Source organism: Helianthus annuus, unplaced genomic scaffold (assembly GCF_002127325.2).
Source record: "Helianthus annuus cultivar XRQ/B unplaced genomic scaffold, HanXRQr2.0-SUNRISE HanXRQChr00c002, whole genome shotgun sequence".
In the NCBI taxonomy this organism is placed as follows: domain Eukaryota; kingdom Viridiplantae; phylum Streptophyta; class Magnoliopsida; order Asterales; family Asteraceae; genus Helianthus; species Helianthus annuus.
In genome coordinates, this window is record NW_023395518.1 from 413,005 (window position 1) to 429,587 (window position 16,583).

The 16,583-nt window shown below is 37.8% G+C and overlaps 2 protein-coding genes across 2 annotated transcripts; both read left to right on the forward strand.

The window, feature by feature from the left end:
• Positions 1-1,133: 1,133 nt before the first annotated feature.
• LOC118489693 lies at positions 1,134-14,989 on the forward strand. The gene is made up of 8 exons (XM_035987221.1): positions 1,134-1,406; positions 2,165-2,491; positions 3,045-4,601; positions 11,676-11,816; positions 12,896-13,014; positions 13,848-14,010; positions 14,179-14,415; positions 14,511-14,989. Exons 2-8 carry the CDS (start codon positions 2,167-2,169, stop codon positions 14,648-14,650), a joined length of 2,682 nt encoding a protein of 893 aa, XP_035843114.1. The 5' UTR covers positions 1,134-1,406; positions 2,165-2,166; the 3' UTR covers positions 14,651-14,989.
• Positions 6,201-7,629, forward strand: LOC110904027. The gene has a single exon (XM_022149836.2). The coding sequence runs from the start codon at positions 6,825-6,827 to the stop codon at positions 7,602-7,604; it is 780 nt and encodes a 259-aa protein (XP_022005528.1). The 5' UTR covers positions 6,201-6,824; the 3' UTR covers positions 7,605-7,629.
• Positions 14,990-16,583: the final 1,594 nt, after the last annotated feature.

Below are 16,583 nucleotides of genomic sequence, written 5' to 3' on the forward strand. Positions count from 1 at the left end.
GGTTATTGTGATGTAGGGGTCATCTACAATCACCTTGGTCAAGAAGGAGAAAAAAATATGTTGTTCAGCCAAAACAATGGAGAAGATTTTTTACGGAGATTTCGGATGTTAATCTGCGGAGATTTCGGATGAGTTAAAATAGTGGGTAGTTAAAATTATAAATGAAAGAAAGAGAAACAATTAATAAAAAAGAATATAAAAATAAATATAAAGGATAGAGTTAATTACTGTTTTCGTCCCTGAGGTTTGTCAAAAATAACGGTTTCAGTCCATTAGTTTAAAAATTGCGATTTCAGTCCATTAGTTTCATTTTCGTAACCATTTCAGTCCACTAACTTAACTCCATCCATTTATTTTGTTAACTTTGAGTTAACTAACTAATTCAGGGACGGTTTGCGTCAGTTTTAGAAACACAGGGACTTAAGTGTAAACTCTAAAACATTAAAACAAAAAAATAGTAAATTCCAAAAAATCAAAAAAAATCCAAAAAATCAAACAAATTCCAAAAAATTCTAAAAAATAATAAAAATTCTAAAAAATCATAAAAATTCTAAAAAATCCAAAAAATCCGTTTCGGCGCGAACTGTTTCGACCCGAACCGTTTCGAAACGATTCAGCTCGAAACGGTTCGGGTCGAAACAGTTCGCGCCGAAACGGATTTTTTGGATTTTTTAGAATTTTTTAGAATTTTTATGATTTTTTAGAATTTTTTGGAATTTGTTTGGTTTTTTAGAATTTTTTTGATTTTTTGGAATTTACTATTTTTTTGTTTTAATGTTTTAGAGTTTACACTTAAGTCCCTGTGTTTCTAAAACTGACGCAAACCGTCCCTGAATTAGTTAGTTAACTCAAAGTTAACAAAATAAATGGATGGAGTTAAATTAGTGGACTGAAATGGTTACGAAAATGAAACTAATGGACTGAAATGGCAATTTTTGAACTAATGGACTGAAACCGTTATTTTTGACAAATCTCAGGGACGAAAACAGTAATTAACTCTAAAGGATATGATGTGGAGGGTTTTTTAAAATAGGAGGTAAATTTTAAAAAGTAGTGATTTTTTTGTTAAATTATAGGGTTAAAATAATGGAGTGGATGTGAATGCATTTAACTAGGGATAAAACTCATAACCTAGTTTCTTCTTAAAACGAGATGTGCGAGCTGCGAACCTACGAAGTCAACTCGAATCTTTTCGAATTCGTTGCTTAGCAAGAACAAATCGTACAAGAAGGTAGTTTTGGATTCTGTTTTTTGTTATGAAGCTTAATATTCGGGGGTTATGTCGGCTCTTTTAACTGTATTAATGGAGAACCACAGAAGCTGACGTTTATGAGAAGCAAAACCAGTAGCGTCTAGGGTCTAAGCTCGTCGATTGCTCCTTGAACCATTTAATCTGCACTATAGAGGTACTATAACTAGTTTGTGAATTTGTATTTTCTGTTTTACCATGTCCTCTGATATTTGAGCCCTAATTTAGGCATAGAGGAAAGACTTACGACCTAACCTGATAAATCTCTGTTCATCAAAGAAACCATAAAATATGAACAAATAATTCAGAGAGATATTTACTAAATGGTCAAGCACTTGTGTATATTTGCATCAGGTCCATTGAAACTTTTCCATCAACACTTTTATTGTATGCAGTATGTTTCTGTTTATTTATTTAATTTTTTGGAATGAAGCTCATCTGCTATTTTAAGCAGATCAATTGTAAAAAGTGATTTTTTTTTCAGATTTTTTTTTGAATAGCAATTCCTAGATTTTTCTTTTGGTTGTCGAGTACACCACTTACCACCAGGATGTCACTTTGGGGACACATACATATTCTTTAGTTAATACGGTGGTTTAGATAGATGTCTTGAAACCAGAAGTGGTAAGCTTGAGTTAAGATAGTTGAGCCAAAAACTTTGCTAAACTGCTAATGACTACATGGATGAGAAACCAGAAGTAGTTAAATTATCTTATGCTTCAGTCCCATTTTGATTTCGATCATTGACCTTGGGATTCATTGCTATTTTATTTGTAGGTTTATGTAACTTGTGTACCATGTGGTGTAACTCCCACATTACATGCTAAATAAGTAATTGATGTTCAATTAAATGCAGTCTTGGGGTTGCTCTTGTATCTGTCAAGTCTAAATCTGTTCCTGTTTGCTTATGTGCAGGGATGGCGGGGGGCGTGAACTGGAGTGTGGATGAGATTCGCTTAAAAGATTATGATCCATCTACAGGGTCTTCTACTCTTATTCAGGGCTCAAGCTCCTACGGTTCTCAGTTAACCCAGTCTGCTGCTTATAGTCAATTTCGGGAACCTTACGACATTACTGAGTTCAACAGGACAGGTTCTTGGAGTTATACACAAGGAATTGAGGAAATTGGCGGTTCGCCTAATTCGGATTTTGGCGGTTCGACTAATTCGGATTTTGGCGGTTCGCCTAATTTGGAAATTGATCAGATATTGAGAAGTTTAGAAGAAGAGCTATTGGGATCAGGTCCATTTAAACTCTTCCATCAACACTTTTATTATATGCAGTATGTTTCTGTTTATTTATTTATTTTTTTTGGGAATGAAGCTCATCTGCTTTTTAATCAGATCAATTGTAAAAGTGACTTTTTTTAATAGTAATTCCTAGATTTTTCTTTTGATTATGGAGTACACCACTTACCACCAGGATGTCACGTTGGGGACAAATACATTTTCTTTAGTTAATACGGTGGTTTAGATAGATGTCTTGAAACATTCATTTGGTAAGCAGTAAGCATGAGTTGAGATGAGCCAAAAACTTTGCTAAACTGCTGATGACTACATGGATGAGAAACCAGAAGTGGTTGTATTATCTTATGCTTCAGTCCCATTTTGATTTCGATCATGGACCTTGGGATTCATTGTTATTTTATTTGTAGGTTTATTATGTAACTTGTGTACCATGTGGTGTAACTCCCACATTACATGCTAAATAAGTAATTGATGATCAATTAAATGCAGTCTTGGGGTTGCTCTTGTATCCGTCATGTCTAAATCTGTTCCTGTTTGCTTATGTGCAGGGACGGTGCGGGGCGTGGACTGGAGTGAGGATGAGATTCGCTTAAAAGATTATGACCTATCTCAGATGCCAGATATTCCGATTTGCCCATTCCTTGTGAAGTTGTTCTTGCAGGTTCCTCATTTGACAGTCATCCCTCCCACCTTCTTCGAACACATGCCTGTGCTTCAGGTGTTAGATATCTCTAATACAAACATAGTGTCTTTGCCGACATCCATTTCTAGCTTAAGCTTGCTTCAGGAATTTATCTTGAGAGACTGTTCTGCTTTGATTGAATTACCAACTCAAATTGGAATGCTTTTGAATCTCAAGTTGTTTGATATTCAAGGTACCCAACTCATGTTTTTACCAAAGGAAATGGGAAAGCTGAAAAATTTAGAAATTCTGCGCGTCTCTTTGTCTGAATATGCAAAAGACTACGTTAAAAGTAGTGTCAATGAGACCGTAATCCCTAGAAAGATGATATCAGAACTCAAAAAATTGAAGGAGTTGTGCGTTATAATCAGTGTAGGTCCAGAACCTGAGTGGTGGGAGGAAGAAGTAAAATATATTCAAAGTGAATTGTGTGATCTAGAGAATCTTGAAACTCTGAGATGGTACTTGCCAACGACTGAAGTACTACAACAGTTTTTACTTCTTGAAAGAAATCGTGTTCCAATGTATGCAAATTTATCCAATTTGATGTTAACCATTGGTCAACATGCACAACTTACATCTTGCCTACCACATGGACTTGAAGAGAAGTTTGAGGAATTTAAGAACTGCCTAAAATGGATAAATGCTGAAGGAAGCATGGATGCCATCTCAAAGATAATGGCTAGTGCTGAAGCCTTGTTCTTGTCTCGCCATTGGACAATCAGAAAGCTCTCGACTTTTAATGTTACAAAGCTGAAGTATTGCTTACTTGCAGAATGCAACGAGATGGAAACTGTTGTTGAAGTAGATGGCTTGTCTGAAGATGTAGAAACTAGAATAAAGAATGGTGAAAAAGTTGGATTTGAATTGCTACAATATTTGAGTATTCATTACATGAACAAGTTACAAAGTATTTGGAAGGGACCGATCGGCAAAGATAGTCTTTCCAAACTAAGAATCTTATCATTGCATACATGTCCAAAGTTGACTTCGATTTTCACCCTAACAATAGCTCAAAATCTTTCATGCTTGGCAGAGCTTACAGTTGAAGATTGCCCTAAAGTTACGAGCCTCATTAGTAATAAATCCCACAACATTAAACTTGGTCTGGTTCTTCCAACCTTGGAGAAGATTTTTCTCTTAGACCTACCCGTGTTGGTCAACATTTTTGTTGGTCGAATTATGTTGGAGAATCTAAGGACTATGTTGATCTATAGTTGCCCTCGTTTCCGGGATCTTTCTAACATGGAGTTACCACGCATAAAGAAGATCGAAGGAGAGGATGAATGGTGGAAAGCATTGGATTGTGATAAATCCCCTTGGAAAAATATCTTTGTGCAACTTAAAAAAAGAAGAGCTTTGATTGAGCAGTTATCTGAGGCTACAAACTCTCTACAACATTTCCATGATATTCTATCACACGGTAAAATTTCTCAATAACTCAATGGTTATATTACATCTCAATTACACATTTCCAAAGGTTATTGATAGGATCTGGAATTAGTACTCAACCAAATATTCGATTAAATAGCAAGTAATCCAATTTGAGAAGTATTAGGTCTCCAATTACTAAGGTAAGAACCCTAATTTTGTATAATAAACATTGGCACCATAAAAACAAAGAAATAAAAACCGTCCCAGAATTAGCTCCTACATTGACTAAGGCATATCTGGAACCGCCCAATGAGTAAGATGGGTTGACCCGATGACCAGATCCATGGGTACGTATCAGTTATATTCATCAATGCTTATATTCATCAATGCTGATGCTTGTAGAATTAAATTCTTCATACAACAATACGAACCCAAAACTGATCTTATTCCTAAAATTATTGTTGATAATTTGTGTTGCTCACCTAAAGAAACTTGTACAACTAAATAGAAAATGTATTCTTAAGAGCAACACTACGGTCTAAACATAAATCAAAGTTATGAACTCAAAACCCCACATAAATATCCTAGGAAATATCATTTTATGGATTAGGATCAAATACAAAGGATCCTAATTGTAAGAACTGTAAGAAGAATTTATAGAGTGACAAGTGTCCAATAACCTAAAAAAACCCACTACACAAAAAAACCCTACTACAAAAAAAAAAAAACCTTAAACATCCACCACCACCAAAAACCTAACCCCCCCCCCCCCACACACACACACACATCACCCACCCTAAAAAAAAACTTTTTTTTTTGCCGAGGGGTGGAGGGTGGGGGTTTAGGTTTTTGGGTGGGGGTGGGTGTTTAGTTTTTTTTAGGTTTTTGAGGGGTGGGGGGGGGGGTTAGGTTTTTGGTGGTGATGTAATGGGTTTAGTTTTAGGTTATTGGACACTTGTCACTCTATAAATCCTTCTTACACTTCTTACAATTAGAAGCCTTTGTAGAATAACTTGACCCATCATTCTATATCTTAATTTTCAATTGTTATAGCTAAAAGATACTAGCAGAAAAAATGAAACCGATTTCTATTACACTACAAATACCAATGTCTTGTGACCCCTGTAGTCAAAACTCAAAAGTACAGCCAGCGCCTAGTTGCCTTTGACATATGCAAGGCACATACCTTTTAGCCCAAAGGTTTTTTTTGTTTATTATTTTTTTTTGTTTTAACTGTTGATCTTTAGTTATTGAGTTGGAGGAGAAATGGGGTAGAAGAGAGAGGAAGGTGTCTAAGGAACTTTGCTAGGCATGGAATGGAGTTACAAGGAGGGAGGCTTAGAACTTAGCTGAAAGTTTATGGTTGGGGACCTGGGGTAGAAAGGAGATGCGGTTAAGAGTATTTTTGTGTAAATGGTCTATTTGTTGCCAGATAGTACATTACACTCGCAATGTGTATTACACTTCTTAAATCTTATCTAGAAACAATAAAAAGTTAATTAGATTTTGAAAATTATAATAGTTTATTGTTAGATTTTTAATTGTTTAGAGTTAAATGTCATTTTACTCCCTGTGGTTTGGGCCATTTTGCCAGTTTAGTCCGAAGGTTTCATTTTTCGCATGTGGGTCCAAAAAGGTTTGATCGTTGCCATTTTAGTTCACTGGGTTAACTTCATCCATTATTTCTGTTAACGAGAAAGGCAATTCGGTCATTTTATTGGAGTCAAAGCCAAAGAGAAGAGTCAAAGGACTGTATTTAGGTGCTGAATTTAGGATTAGTAAATCTTTTATTTTTCATTTAAGTACTCCATTTCCTGCTTGTTAGTCAATATTAGATGCGAGATTTTAGGGATTTCATATTTATTGTAATTGATTTATGTTTCCTTTTATATGTCTTGTATTGTCCTATATAAGGACCTCCTAATGTACTCAGTAAAATAACACAATACAATACAAGTTTGATTTGGTATCAGAGCCAAATCAGCTCCTCCATAATTCACGGCTGCCAAACCTTCTACCCAGCCAGAAACCCTAACAGCAGCAGCGCTGCCTACTGCAGCCGCCACCACCTTTACCGAAAATAAACCCTTCCAATCACTATGGCAGCCATTACAACCCTAACAAACCAGGAGAAAACTATTCACAACTCTCACAAATTCGCTTTTAACCTAAAACCTACCAACTATGGCCATTGGAGATCAATGATAGAATCTTCATTTTTCTGTTTCACGCGCTGCATCAGTTGGTATCAGAGCCGAATTCCTGGCTCAAAATGCCTCCGAGGAGAAACAACAACAGGCCTCTTGATGAAGTGTATGAACGAGAGTTGGAGCAGCGACTTATGGCAAAGGTGGATGAACGGTTGGATCAAGTGGTCAATCAGTTGACTGATCGGATGGCCGATTTGATCAATCGTAGGAGGCAGGGACCCAATGACGGGTATGGTTCTGATTTTAGTAACCCATTTGGTGACGGTTCGGCTTCCGAAGACGAACAGGAAGGGCGACCAAGGGGTGAACGTGGAGGGGGTAACATGCGTTGGGATTCTGGAATAAGAGTTGATATTCCGGAATTTGATGGGTCTAGTTTGAATCCGGAGAGGTTCATCGATTGGTTGGCTACCGTAGAGGAGGTGTTCGAGTACAAGGAGGTGCCTGAAAATAAGCGGGTGGCCTTGATCGCTAACAGGTTACGTGGTAGGGCCTCTGCGTGGTGGCAACAATTGAAATTAACACGGGATAGACTCGGGAAGTCAAGGATTGTGACGTGGGACAAGATGAAAAAGTGCTTGCGGTCCAATTTTTTGCCTCATAATTTTCAAAGGTTGATGTACCAGCGTCTGCAGAATTTGAAACAGGGGGCTAAATCGGTTGATGATTATACCACAGAGTTTTACCAGTTGATTGCGAGGAATGATATTCAAGAACCAGAGGAGCAACTTGTTTCTCGGTATATTGGGGGTCTAAGGGTTCAGATCATGGAGGCCGTGAATCTTTTTGATCCGTTAACCATTCCTGAGGCACACCAACGGGCGTTGGCCTTTGAGAAGTAAAACCGTTGGGTGGGCGGTTCATTTACCCCTGCTGGGGGAAACGTTGGGTCAGGCAGTGGGGCACCATGTGGCGGGCCTAGTCAAGGGAAGCCGGGGGGTAGTAATACCGGGCCTACTTCTAAGGGGGCTAGCAGTAGTGGTCCGAGATGTTTCAGTTGTGGTGAAACAGGCCATCGTCAAGCTGAGTGCAAAAAGGCTGGTAAAAGACACTTATTTGTTGAGTCGGAGGATGATCAGTATGAAGAGTATGAGAATAACCCAGTGTACGATGAAGAAACTGAATATGAAGAGGAGGTTGTGACCGGGGATGTTGAGGTGAACTTGGTGGTTAGGCGTTCTTGCTATGCACCAAAGGCAGATGGGGATGACTGGCTGAAACACAACATGTTCCACTCAACATGTACCATTTTGGGGAAGGTTTGCACGTTTGTCATTGATTCGGGGAGTTGTGACAATCTGATTTCTGAAGAGGCAGTTTAAAAGTTGGCCTTGAAGACAGAGAGTCACCCGAAACCGTACAAGCTTCAATGGCTGAAAAAGGGAGGTGAAGTGACGGTATCTAAAAGGGCACTTGTTTCAATTTCCATTGGGTCCACGTACAAGGATATGTCGTGTGTGATGTGGTCCCTATGGACGCGTGTCACTTATTGTTGGGCAGACCTTGGGAGTACGAGCGTAATATAGAACATAACGGGCGGTCCAATACTTATAGTTTTCTGTTTGGTGGTGTGAAGATCACTCTTGTTCTTAGCAAGCCTAAGCAGTTAGCCGCAAAACAGTCGGGTACTTTGTTGACCATTAGTCAGTTTCAAGATGAGTTGGAGGATACGGACAGTGTTTTTGTTTTGATAGGGAAGGCAGTGCCCGAGGAAGTCGAAATTCCTAATGCTATGGTTCCTTTGCTTGAGGAATTTTCTGATGTTTTTCCTGTTGAGTTGCCTGATGGATTACCACCTTTGCGTGACATCCAACATCATATTGATTTGGAGCCTGGGTCACAGTTACCCAACAGACCACATTACAGGATGAGCCCTGCTGAGCATGAGGAGTTGCGAAGACAGGTTGAGGAGTTAATTTCTAAGGGCCACGTTCGTGAAAGTATGAGCCCTTGTGCTGTTCCGGCTTTACTGACTCCAAAGAAAGATGGTACTTGGCGTATGTGTGTTGACAGTCGAGCAATCAACAAGATCACTGTGAGGTACAGGTTTCCTATTCCTCGACTTGATGATTTGCTTGATCAAATTAGTGGTGCTAGTATTTTTACGAAGTTAGATTTGAAGAGTGGTTATTACCAGATTCGTCTTAGACCGGGTGACGAGTGGAAGACTGCCTTCAAGACCCGTGAAGGATTGTATGAGTGGTTGGTGATGCCATTTGGTTTATCAAACGCACCTAGTACTTTTATGCGTGTGATGAATCAGTTGCTTAGGCCTTTTATTGGGAAGTTCGTGGTTGTGTATTTTGATGACATACTCATTTATAGTGCTTCTTTCAGCGACCATGTTGTGCATGTGAGGCAGGTTTTGGCCTTACTTCGAAGGGACCGTTTTTATGCAGCCACCAAGAAGTGTGTGTTCATGGCCCCTAAAGTGTTATTCTTGGGGTATGTTATTTCTGGTGATGGGATACAGGTTGATGAATCTAAAGTGGCGGCTGTTCACAATTGGCCAACTCCTACTACAATTACTGAAGTTCGTAGTTTTCATGGGCTTGCTTCTTTTTACAGACGGTTTATCCCACACTTCAGTTCTATTATGGCCCAGTGACAGATTGTATGAAGGGGAAGACGTTTGTATGGACAGATGAGGCAGAGTTGGCTTTTCAAGTTGTGAAAGAGAAGCTCACTATAGCACCAATTCTGGTATTGCCTAATTTTTCTCAAGTTTTTGAACTTCATACTGATGCCTCAAAGGTTGGAATTGGTGGGGTTCTTAGTCAGGGTGGTCGACCTGTTGCTTATTTTAGTGAGAAGTTAACTGGGCCTAAGTTGAGGTACAGTACTTATGACCTAGAGTTTTATGCAGTGGTCCAAGCTGTAAAGCATTGGCGCCATTACTTGTTTCACAAGGAGTTTGTCTTATTCACTGATCATGATTCCCTAAGGCACATTCGTACTCAAGACAAGGTATCTCATAAACATGGGCGATGGTTGGCCTTTCTTGAGAAGTTTACTTTCGTGGTCAAGCACAAGACTGGTGTTTCAAATAGGGTTGCTGATGCCTTAAGCAGGAGGAGTAATCTGCTTGTATCTATGAGGGTTGATGTGCCAGGTTTGGAGGTCATTCGTGAGCAGTTAGCCATTGACCCTTATTTCTCGGTTATTTTGCAGGATGTGGAAATTGGGCAAAGGACAGACTTTCTTTTGCATGATGGGTTTCTGTTCAAGGGGAATCAGCTATGTATTCCCGATTCTAGTCTTCACTTACAGATTATTAAAGAGTTACATGGTGAAGGGCATGTTGGTCGTGATCGTACTTTACAGCTGGTTCAAGATTCTTATTATTGGCCAACTATGAGGAAAGAGGTGGATCGTTATGTGAAGAGGTGTCGTATTTGTCAAGTTTCCAAGGGCACGGCTACTAATGCGGGTCTCTATATGCCTTTGCCCATTCCCTCACAGCCATGGGTTGACATTAGTATGGATTTCGTGTTGGGGTTACCTCGTACTCAGAGGGGTAATGATTCCATCTTTGTTGTGGTGGATCGGTTTTCCAAGATGGTCCATTTTATTCCCTGCAAGAAGACGACTGATGCTGTTAATGTAGCCCAACTCTTCTTTCGTGATGTGTACCGTTTGCATGGGCTACCTTCTTCTATCGTGTCTGATCGGGATACCCGATTCCTGAGTCATTTTTGGCGTAGCTTGTGGAAGATGGTGAATACTCAACTTAACTTCAGTAGTGCTTATCACCCACAAACTGATGGGCAAACTGAAGTTGTTAATCAGTCACTTGGGAATTTGTTGAGGTGTTTGGTTGGTGATCATGTGAAGGCATGGGATCAAAAGTTGTGCCAAGCTGAGTTTGCTCATAACCATGCTGTCAATCGGAGCACTGGATATAGCCCATTCCAGATAGTTTATTCATCTCAGCCTCGGGGACCACTTGATTTGATGTCTCTTCCTGTTTCTGGATCTGTTCCAAAGAAAGTTCAGGATTTTTTAGAGGGTTTACATGAAGTTCATAATGCTGTGTATGATCATTTGACCCGAGCTAATCTGAAGTATAAGCAAGCTGCTGATCAGAAGCGTAGGCATGTTGAGTTCGAGGAAGGTGACTTTGTTTGGGCTGTTTTGACTAAAGATCGTTTACAGTTGGGGAATACAACAAGTTATCAGCGAAGAAGATTGGCCCAGTTGAAATCGTGGAGAAGATCAATCCAAATGCATATCGTCTAAAACTGACTCGTCACATTCGTTGTGCTGATGTGTTTAATGTGAAGCATCTGTTGCCTTATTATGGAGAGTCTTCTGATGATGAAAGTGTTGGTAATTCGAGGGCGAATTATGTCTATCCAGGGGGGAATGATGTGGGCCCAAGCGTGGAGGAACGGGCTATTTTGTACTTGGAGGCCCAAGACCGCGTAAGAAAAGGGCCTTCACTAAAATGGCTCTAACTTGGGCTACGGGGGTCCGTTTGGGACGTGCGACCAGGCGATTCGAACGCGAGAACGAGCTTCATCTTGCTGCAAACGCCTACGGCGGTTTGGGTCATCGTCCGGGCCAAAAAAAACGCTTATTTCTATTACTTATTTGCATTTTTATGTTTTTTTGAACTATTTTGGGCTTTTTGTTTTAGGCCGTGTGTTTGGCCCGTTATCTTTTTTAGGCCCGTTTCGAATTTCAGTCTTTATTTATATGTTGCTAAATCTAATGAGAAGATCAGAATTGAATTTTGAGAAAACAGTTTTTCACTTCAAATTCCGTGGCCTTTGGGGTTATAATTTGGGGGTTGGGGAAGAACTACACGGGTATTCGTAGAATCAACGTGTAATCTTCATTTTTCCGTTTCACGCGCTGCATCAATTTGTGTTGCTCACCTAAAGAAACTTGTACCACTAATAAAATGGCAGGTGAAAGGAAGAAGGGGAGAACTAAACATAAAGTTGCAGCTGTTCAGAAGCTTTATGATGCATGCAGAGATGTTTTTGCTAATTGTGGCCCAGGTGTTGTTCCAGATGCTCAGGGTATTGAACGCCTGAAAGACATTTTAAGTAAGTTTTTTTATTTTTTAATTTTTAATATTTTTTTTCTATTAGTTTTTTAATGTTAATTTTGAAGTTTTTGCATATGGATTTGTTTGGAGTCTTTTAAAGTTTAAATCTTGATTAATATTATTGTTTTTGAATCTGAATGAGGGTTAGAATTACTTTTGCTATCGTTTCAATGTGCTTGTGCAGTTTGGTGTGTTGTAGATTGTTTAGTTGACTTTTGAAATTAGTCCAATTTTGACCTGGTGTCAAATGGGTTCATTTTGAATTTTTTAAGTAATCTTTTGATTAGAATGCTTATGAATCTTGGTTTATTTTAATATTTAATTTCCATATGCAAATGCATCTAGGCAGTTTTTGCATCTATTTCTTGATTGATAATATATTGGATTTTGTTGGTGCAATTAAAGTTATTGATTTTGAATAAAAAAGCTTGTATTTTTTTTTTGTAGGTGATTTGAGGGGTAGGTGTGCTTTTGTTGTATTTTCAATGAGTTTGTTCAATTTGATATTATCATGTCTTGTAGACTGTTTAGTTGACTTTTGAAATTAGTCCAATTTTGACCTAGTGTCAAATGGCTTAATTTTTAATTTGAAAATGGAACATCTATGCATGTGTGAGATTTAGTTTGTAATTTAGAAATAATAGAAATTAATTCTAATTATGGAAGGGGTATGTGAAAATGATGAAACATATAGAATCTTTGATGCTTTGTTGTTTGTTTAATCTGGTAATTGTAAACACATTTCATATCTTAATCCAATAATCTGCTGCTTGTAATGTTATCTATCGAATTTTATTGAAATTAGTTCAAATCACTTGATCTAATTATCCGTCTTGAACATATATCAATTTGAAAGGGTTTCCGTTCCGTGTGCTACTTTCTTACTTTTGTGGTGGGTTAAATTTGTGGTTACGTGTTTGTTGGCGCACCGCTTAAACCTTTGTCGTGTATGTTTGTTGTAAATGTAGGATAAGATGGTATTTATTACGTGCTTAACACGTGTTAATTGAATAAAAAGGTACCATTAATAAGAAAATATAGCGGTTAGATTTTTATTTTTTATTTATCTTTTTGCAGACGGAATGACTGAACATGATGTTGGTGTCCGGCCTAATATGCCATTTTTCAAGGTTAAAGAAACAGAGGGATTTCCTAAAATCACATACCTACACCTTTCCGAATGTGACAAATTTTCGGTATGTTATTTATTTGTCAATATTTAGTATCTATTCTTTTATTTATATGATATCTACATCCCTATAATTTAGCCCAAAATCATCTTTATCTCGAAAATTTGTTTTGTTTATTTAAAAAACTACATATTTCCCATATATATCTTTATTTATTTAATTAATAGATATTGGGTTTAAATAACCCCAGCTTTTACCATTTGGCCGATAACACTCTCCACTTACGAATTGTACCACGCCACTCCCAACTTTCAACTTATTTCCCTCTGCACTCCCAAACTAACTGAACCCTAACCCAGTTAGCTGACGTCAAATGCCACATCACTAAACAAGTGGCACATCTGATGTCATGTCAGCGAAAAAGCCATGCTAGTTGCCATGACAGATGCCACGACAGCGAAAAGTGCCATGTCAGATGTCACGTCAGCAAAAAACTACTAACTGGGTTCAGTTAGTTTGGGAGTGCCAGAGGAAAATAAGTTGAAAGTTGAGAGTGGCATTGTACAATTTGTAAGTTGAGAGTATTATCGGTCAAATGGTGAAAGTTAGGGTTATTTAAATCCAATATCACCTTAATTAAATAATATTTATTTTGTTATTATTGTTTATCTATTTCTTCCATTTACAAAAATATGAGGAAACATCTTATTGGTAAACGAATAGTGAGTCCCTAAATATGGTGAATGGGAAGTGAGTCCCTCAAATTATAGGGATGGGGTTTGTAATGGTAATGCTTTTAGGCTACACAATTTCAATAGGTGATCTACATTGCGTTAAACTAAAATCGGTAGTATAACTGTATAATGGTGAACATGTAATGATATGCATTGTCTCTTCAGATTGGAATATTTCTATTGCCGCCAACGGGTGTCCTGCCACTCCACAACCACCCTCAGATGACGGTTTTCAGTAAGCTTCTGTTTGGAACCATGCACATCAAAGCATATGATTGGGTCGATAATATTGCTTCAAGCTCTGCTCCTAAATCCGATTCATCAGAGTGTGAGTTCTTAACTAGTGGCATATATTTTTTTTTCCATATCTTATTGAAAATTCTATCACATGTGGCTAGGGTGACCACTTGGTCAAAACAGGTTGGGTTGACCCGAAACAACTAATCGGGTCACTTTAAATTCATGGCTTTAAACTCACGAAACCCGTGTTCTTCAGGTGAAGAAACGGCTGAAGAAAAAACCGTTAGCGTACGTTTGGCAAAGCTCAAAGTCAACTCTGACTTCACTGCCCCATGCAACACCTCAATTCTCTACCCAACAGATGGTGGGAACATGCATTGCTTTACAGCAATAACATCATGTGCCGTTCTTGATGTTTTGGGCCCGCCATACTGTGATGCCGAAGGCAGGCACTGCCAATACTATCGTACTCATCCTTTCACCAGCTTTTCAGGTTCATCACTCGTAACCCCCGTTAACTAATCACTTCCCACTTCTCTATTTCCATAATAATCGTAAAAATACTAAAACTTTTCGATTGTATGGCAGCTGGAGATAATAAACAGTTGCCTGGTGACGACGAGAAGGCGAAAGAGCTAGACTACGCATGGCTCGAAGAGATAGATAAACCCGCAGGCTTATCCGTGGTCGGAGCGCCATACAACGGGCCGAGAATCGTGGAGAAATGAGTAGAGATCGATCCGGAGTTGAAAATGGCTGCACAAAACAGAAAGTTTCGTCTGTTTTTGTTTCGCATTTGTTTTGTTTTAGGATTTGTTGGGTAAAGATGGTTTTGGTTTGCTTTGGTTTAAGATGTTGTACATAAACTTGACTTGAGCATAAGGGTAGTACATATTTTCTTGAGTTGGAACGACCAAATAAAAGTACAACGGTTGCGGGAGGTACACATTTGGTCGTTCTATGTCGGGAAAAAGTATTCACCATAAATGGGGATGGATATAAAGCGTACTTGTTTAGGACCAACATGAAGTGGTTTATTTTTTTTAATGGTTTGGTGATATTTGCTAGATGTAGTTTGTTGCTACTTTAGGATATATAGACAATTCAATTACCCGATTTGCATATAAAATTTTATTTCTCAACTGTGAAATCGGGGATGATATCTAAATGTAAATGAAAAATTGTAGGGAGTATGCAAGATTTCAAGTTTCCCATATAAGGATCCCAATGTTTTAGGGGGTACAATAACCGAAGCAGTGTTATAGGTTGTGACTTATCCATTTTTGAATTTCGAATTTCTGAGAAGTGGATTAAACATGACTTGCTAGAGTTGTACCTCTCTTATAACTTGGTTTAGGATGCGAGTCCATGAAGACGTAGAATTAAAGTTAAGAATTTTTAGAGGATGATACATCGATGTCTTAGCTTTGTTATTAGATGCTTAAGTTTTACTTGCACTTTTTACCGACTTTGCATGCATTTATGTCTATATACTATATATATAGACATATAGACATAAATGCATGCAAAGTCTGTAGAAAGTGCAAGAAAAACTTAAGCATTTTGTCATTAATGCGTAGGAAATTGTATTGATACAAGGATATTTGTCATAAATGTGTCACAAGTTGTGAAGCAATCCCGACGAATGGTTTATGAATCTATATTTTGTCATAAATCCGTAGGAAATTGTATTGATACATGGATTGTTTCCTACGCCTTTTTGACAATTTGCAATAGATTTAAGCATTTTGTCATAAATGCGTAGGAAATTGTATTGATACAAGGATATTTGTCAGAAATGTGTCACAAGTTGTGATGCAATCCCGACGGATGGTTTATTTTAATTAATAAATAAATATTTTGTCAGAATTGTTTAGAAAAAATGCTATCATTTTCCCTTATTTATTTTGCATATGTTAATATTTATCCGGTAAACAATTATAATTATCCTTTTGTAGATTATTTGTGACAGATTTGTGACGCAACTGTCAAGTAAATAGGGTTTTCTTATTTTTTGTAGGAAACTTGTCACAAGTTGTGACGGAATTCTGACGGATGGTTTAAGTTAATTAAAAAATAAATATAAATGTGTAGGAAACGATATAATTTCTGACAGATTTGTGACGCAACTGTCAATTAATTACGGTTTTCTTATTTTTTGTCACAAATTTGTAGGAAACGATATTATTTTCCCTTATTTATTTGGCTTATATAAATATTTATTCGGTAAAGAATAATAATTAACCTTTTGTAGGTTATTTCTGACAGATTTGTGACGCAACTGTCAATTAATTAGGGTTTTCTTGTTTTTCGTCATGGATGCATCGAAAATTTGTAATAAAATCATGAATTTTTTTGTAGGAAATTCGTCACAAAGGTGTTGTAACCTGTGACAAAAAAAATTGTGTAGGAAATTTCTGTAGTAAATTGTCCCCTTTTCTAGTAGTGATAAGTTTCTATTTTACTAAATTACTCTTTCACCATTTTTGCTATTTGGTAATTGTCTATTTGTATACTTTTAGTCTGTTTGTTTTGGTTTTGTGGGTTTCTTTTAAAGCAGTCTCTATATTTCTAGGGATAAAGGTAAGGTTAATCTACATCTCATCTTCATAGACTCTACCAGTGGCTTTGCTATTTGTGGGATTTACTGGGTGACTTTGA

What these genes read in the sequence shown, in the direction of transcription:
- LOC118489693 (XM_035987221.1), top strand. Translation starts at nt 2,167, where the DNA reads ATGGCGGGGGGCGTGAACTGGAGTGTGGATGAGATTCGCTTAAAAGAT. An exon ending in ACGCCTGAAAGACATTTTAA is followed by an intron (nt 11,817 to 12,895) that starts GTAAGTTTTTTT and finishes ATCTTTTTGCAG; the next exon opens with ACGGAATGACTGAACATGAT. An exon ending in TAAATCCGATTCATCAGAGT is followed by an intron (nt 14,011 to 14,178) that starts GTGAGTTCTTAA and finishes CGTGTTCTTCAG; the next exon opens with GTGAAGAAACGGCTGAAGAA.
- LOC110904027 (XM_022149836.2), top strand. Translation starts at nt 6,825, where the DNA reads ATGCCTCCGAGGAGAAACAACAACAGGCCTCTTGATGAAGTGTATGAA.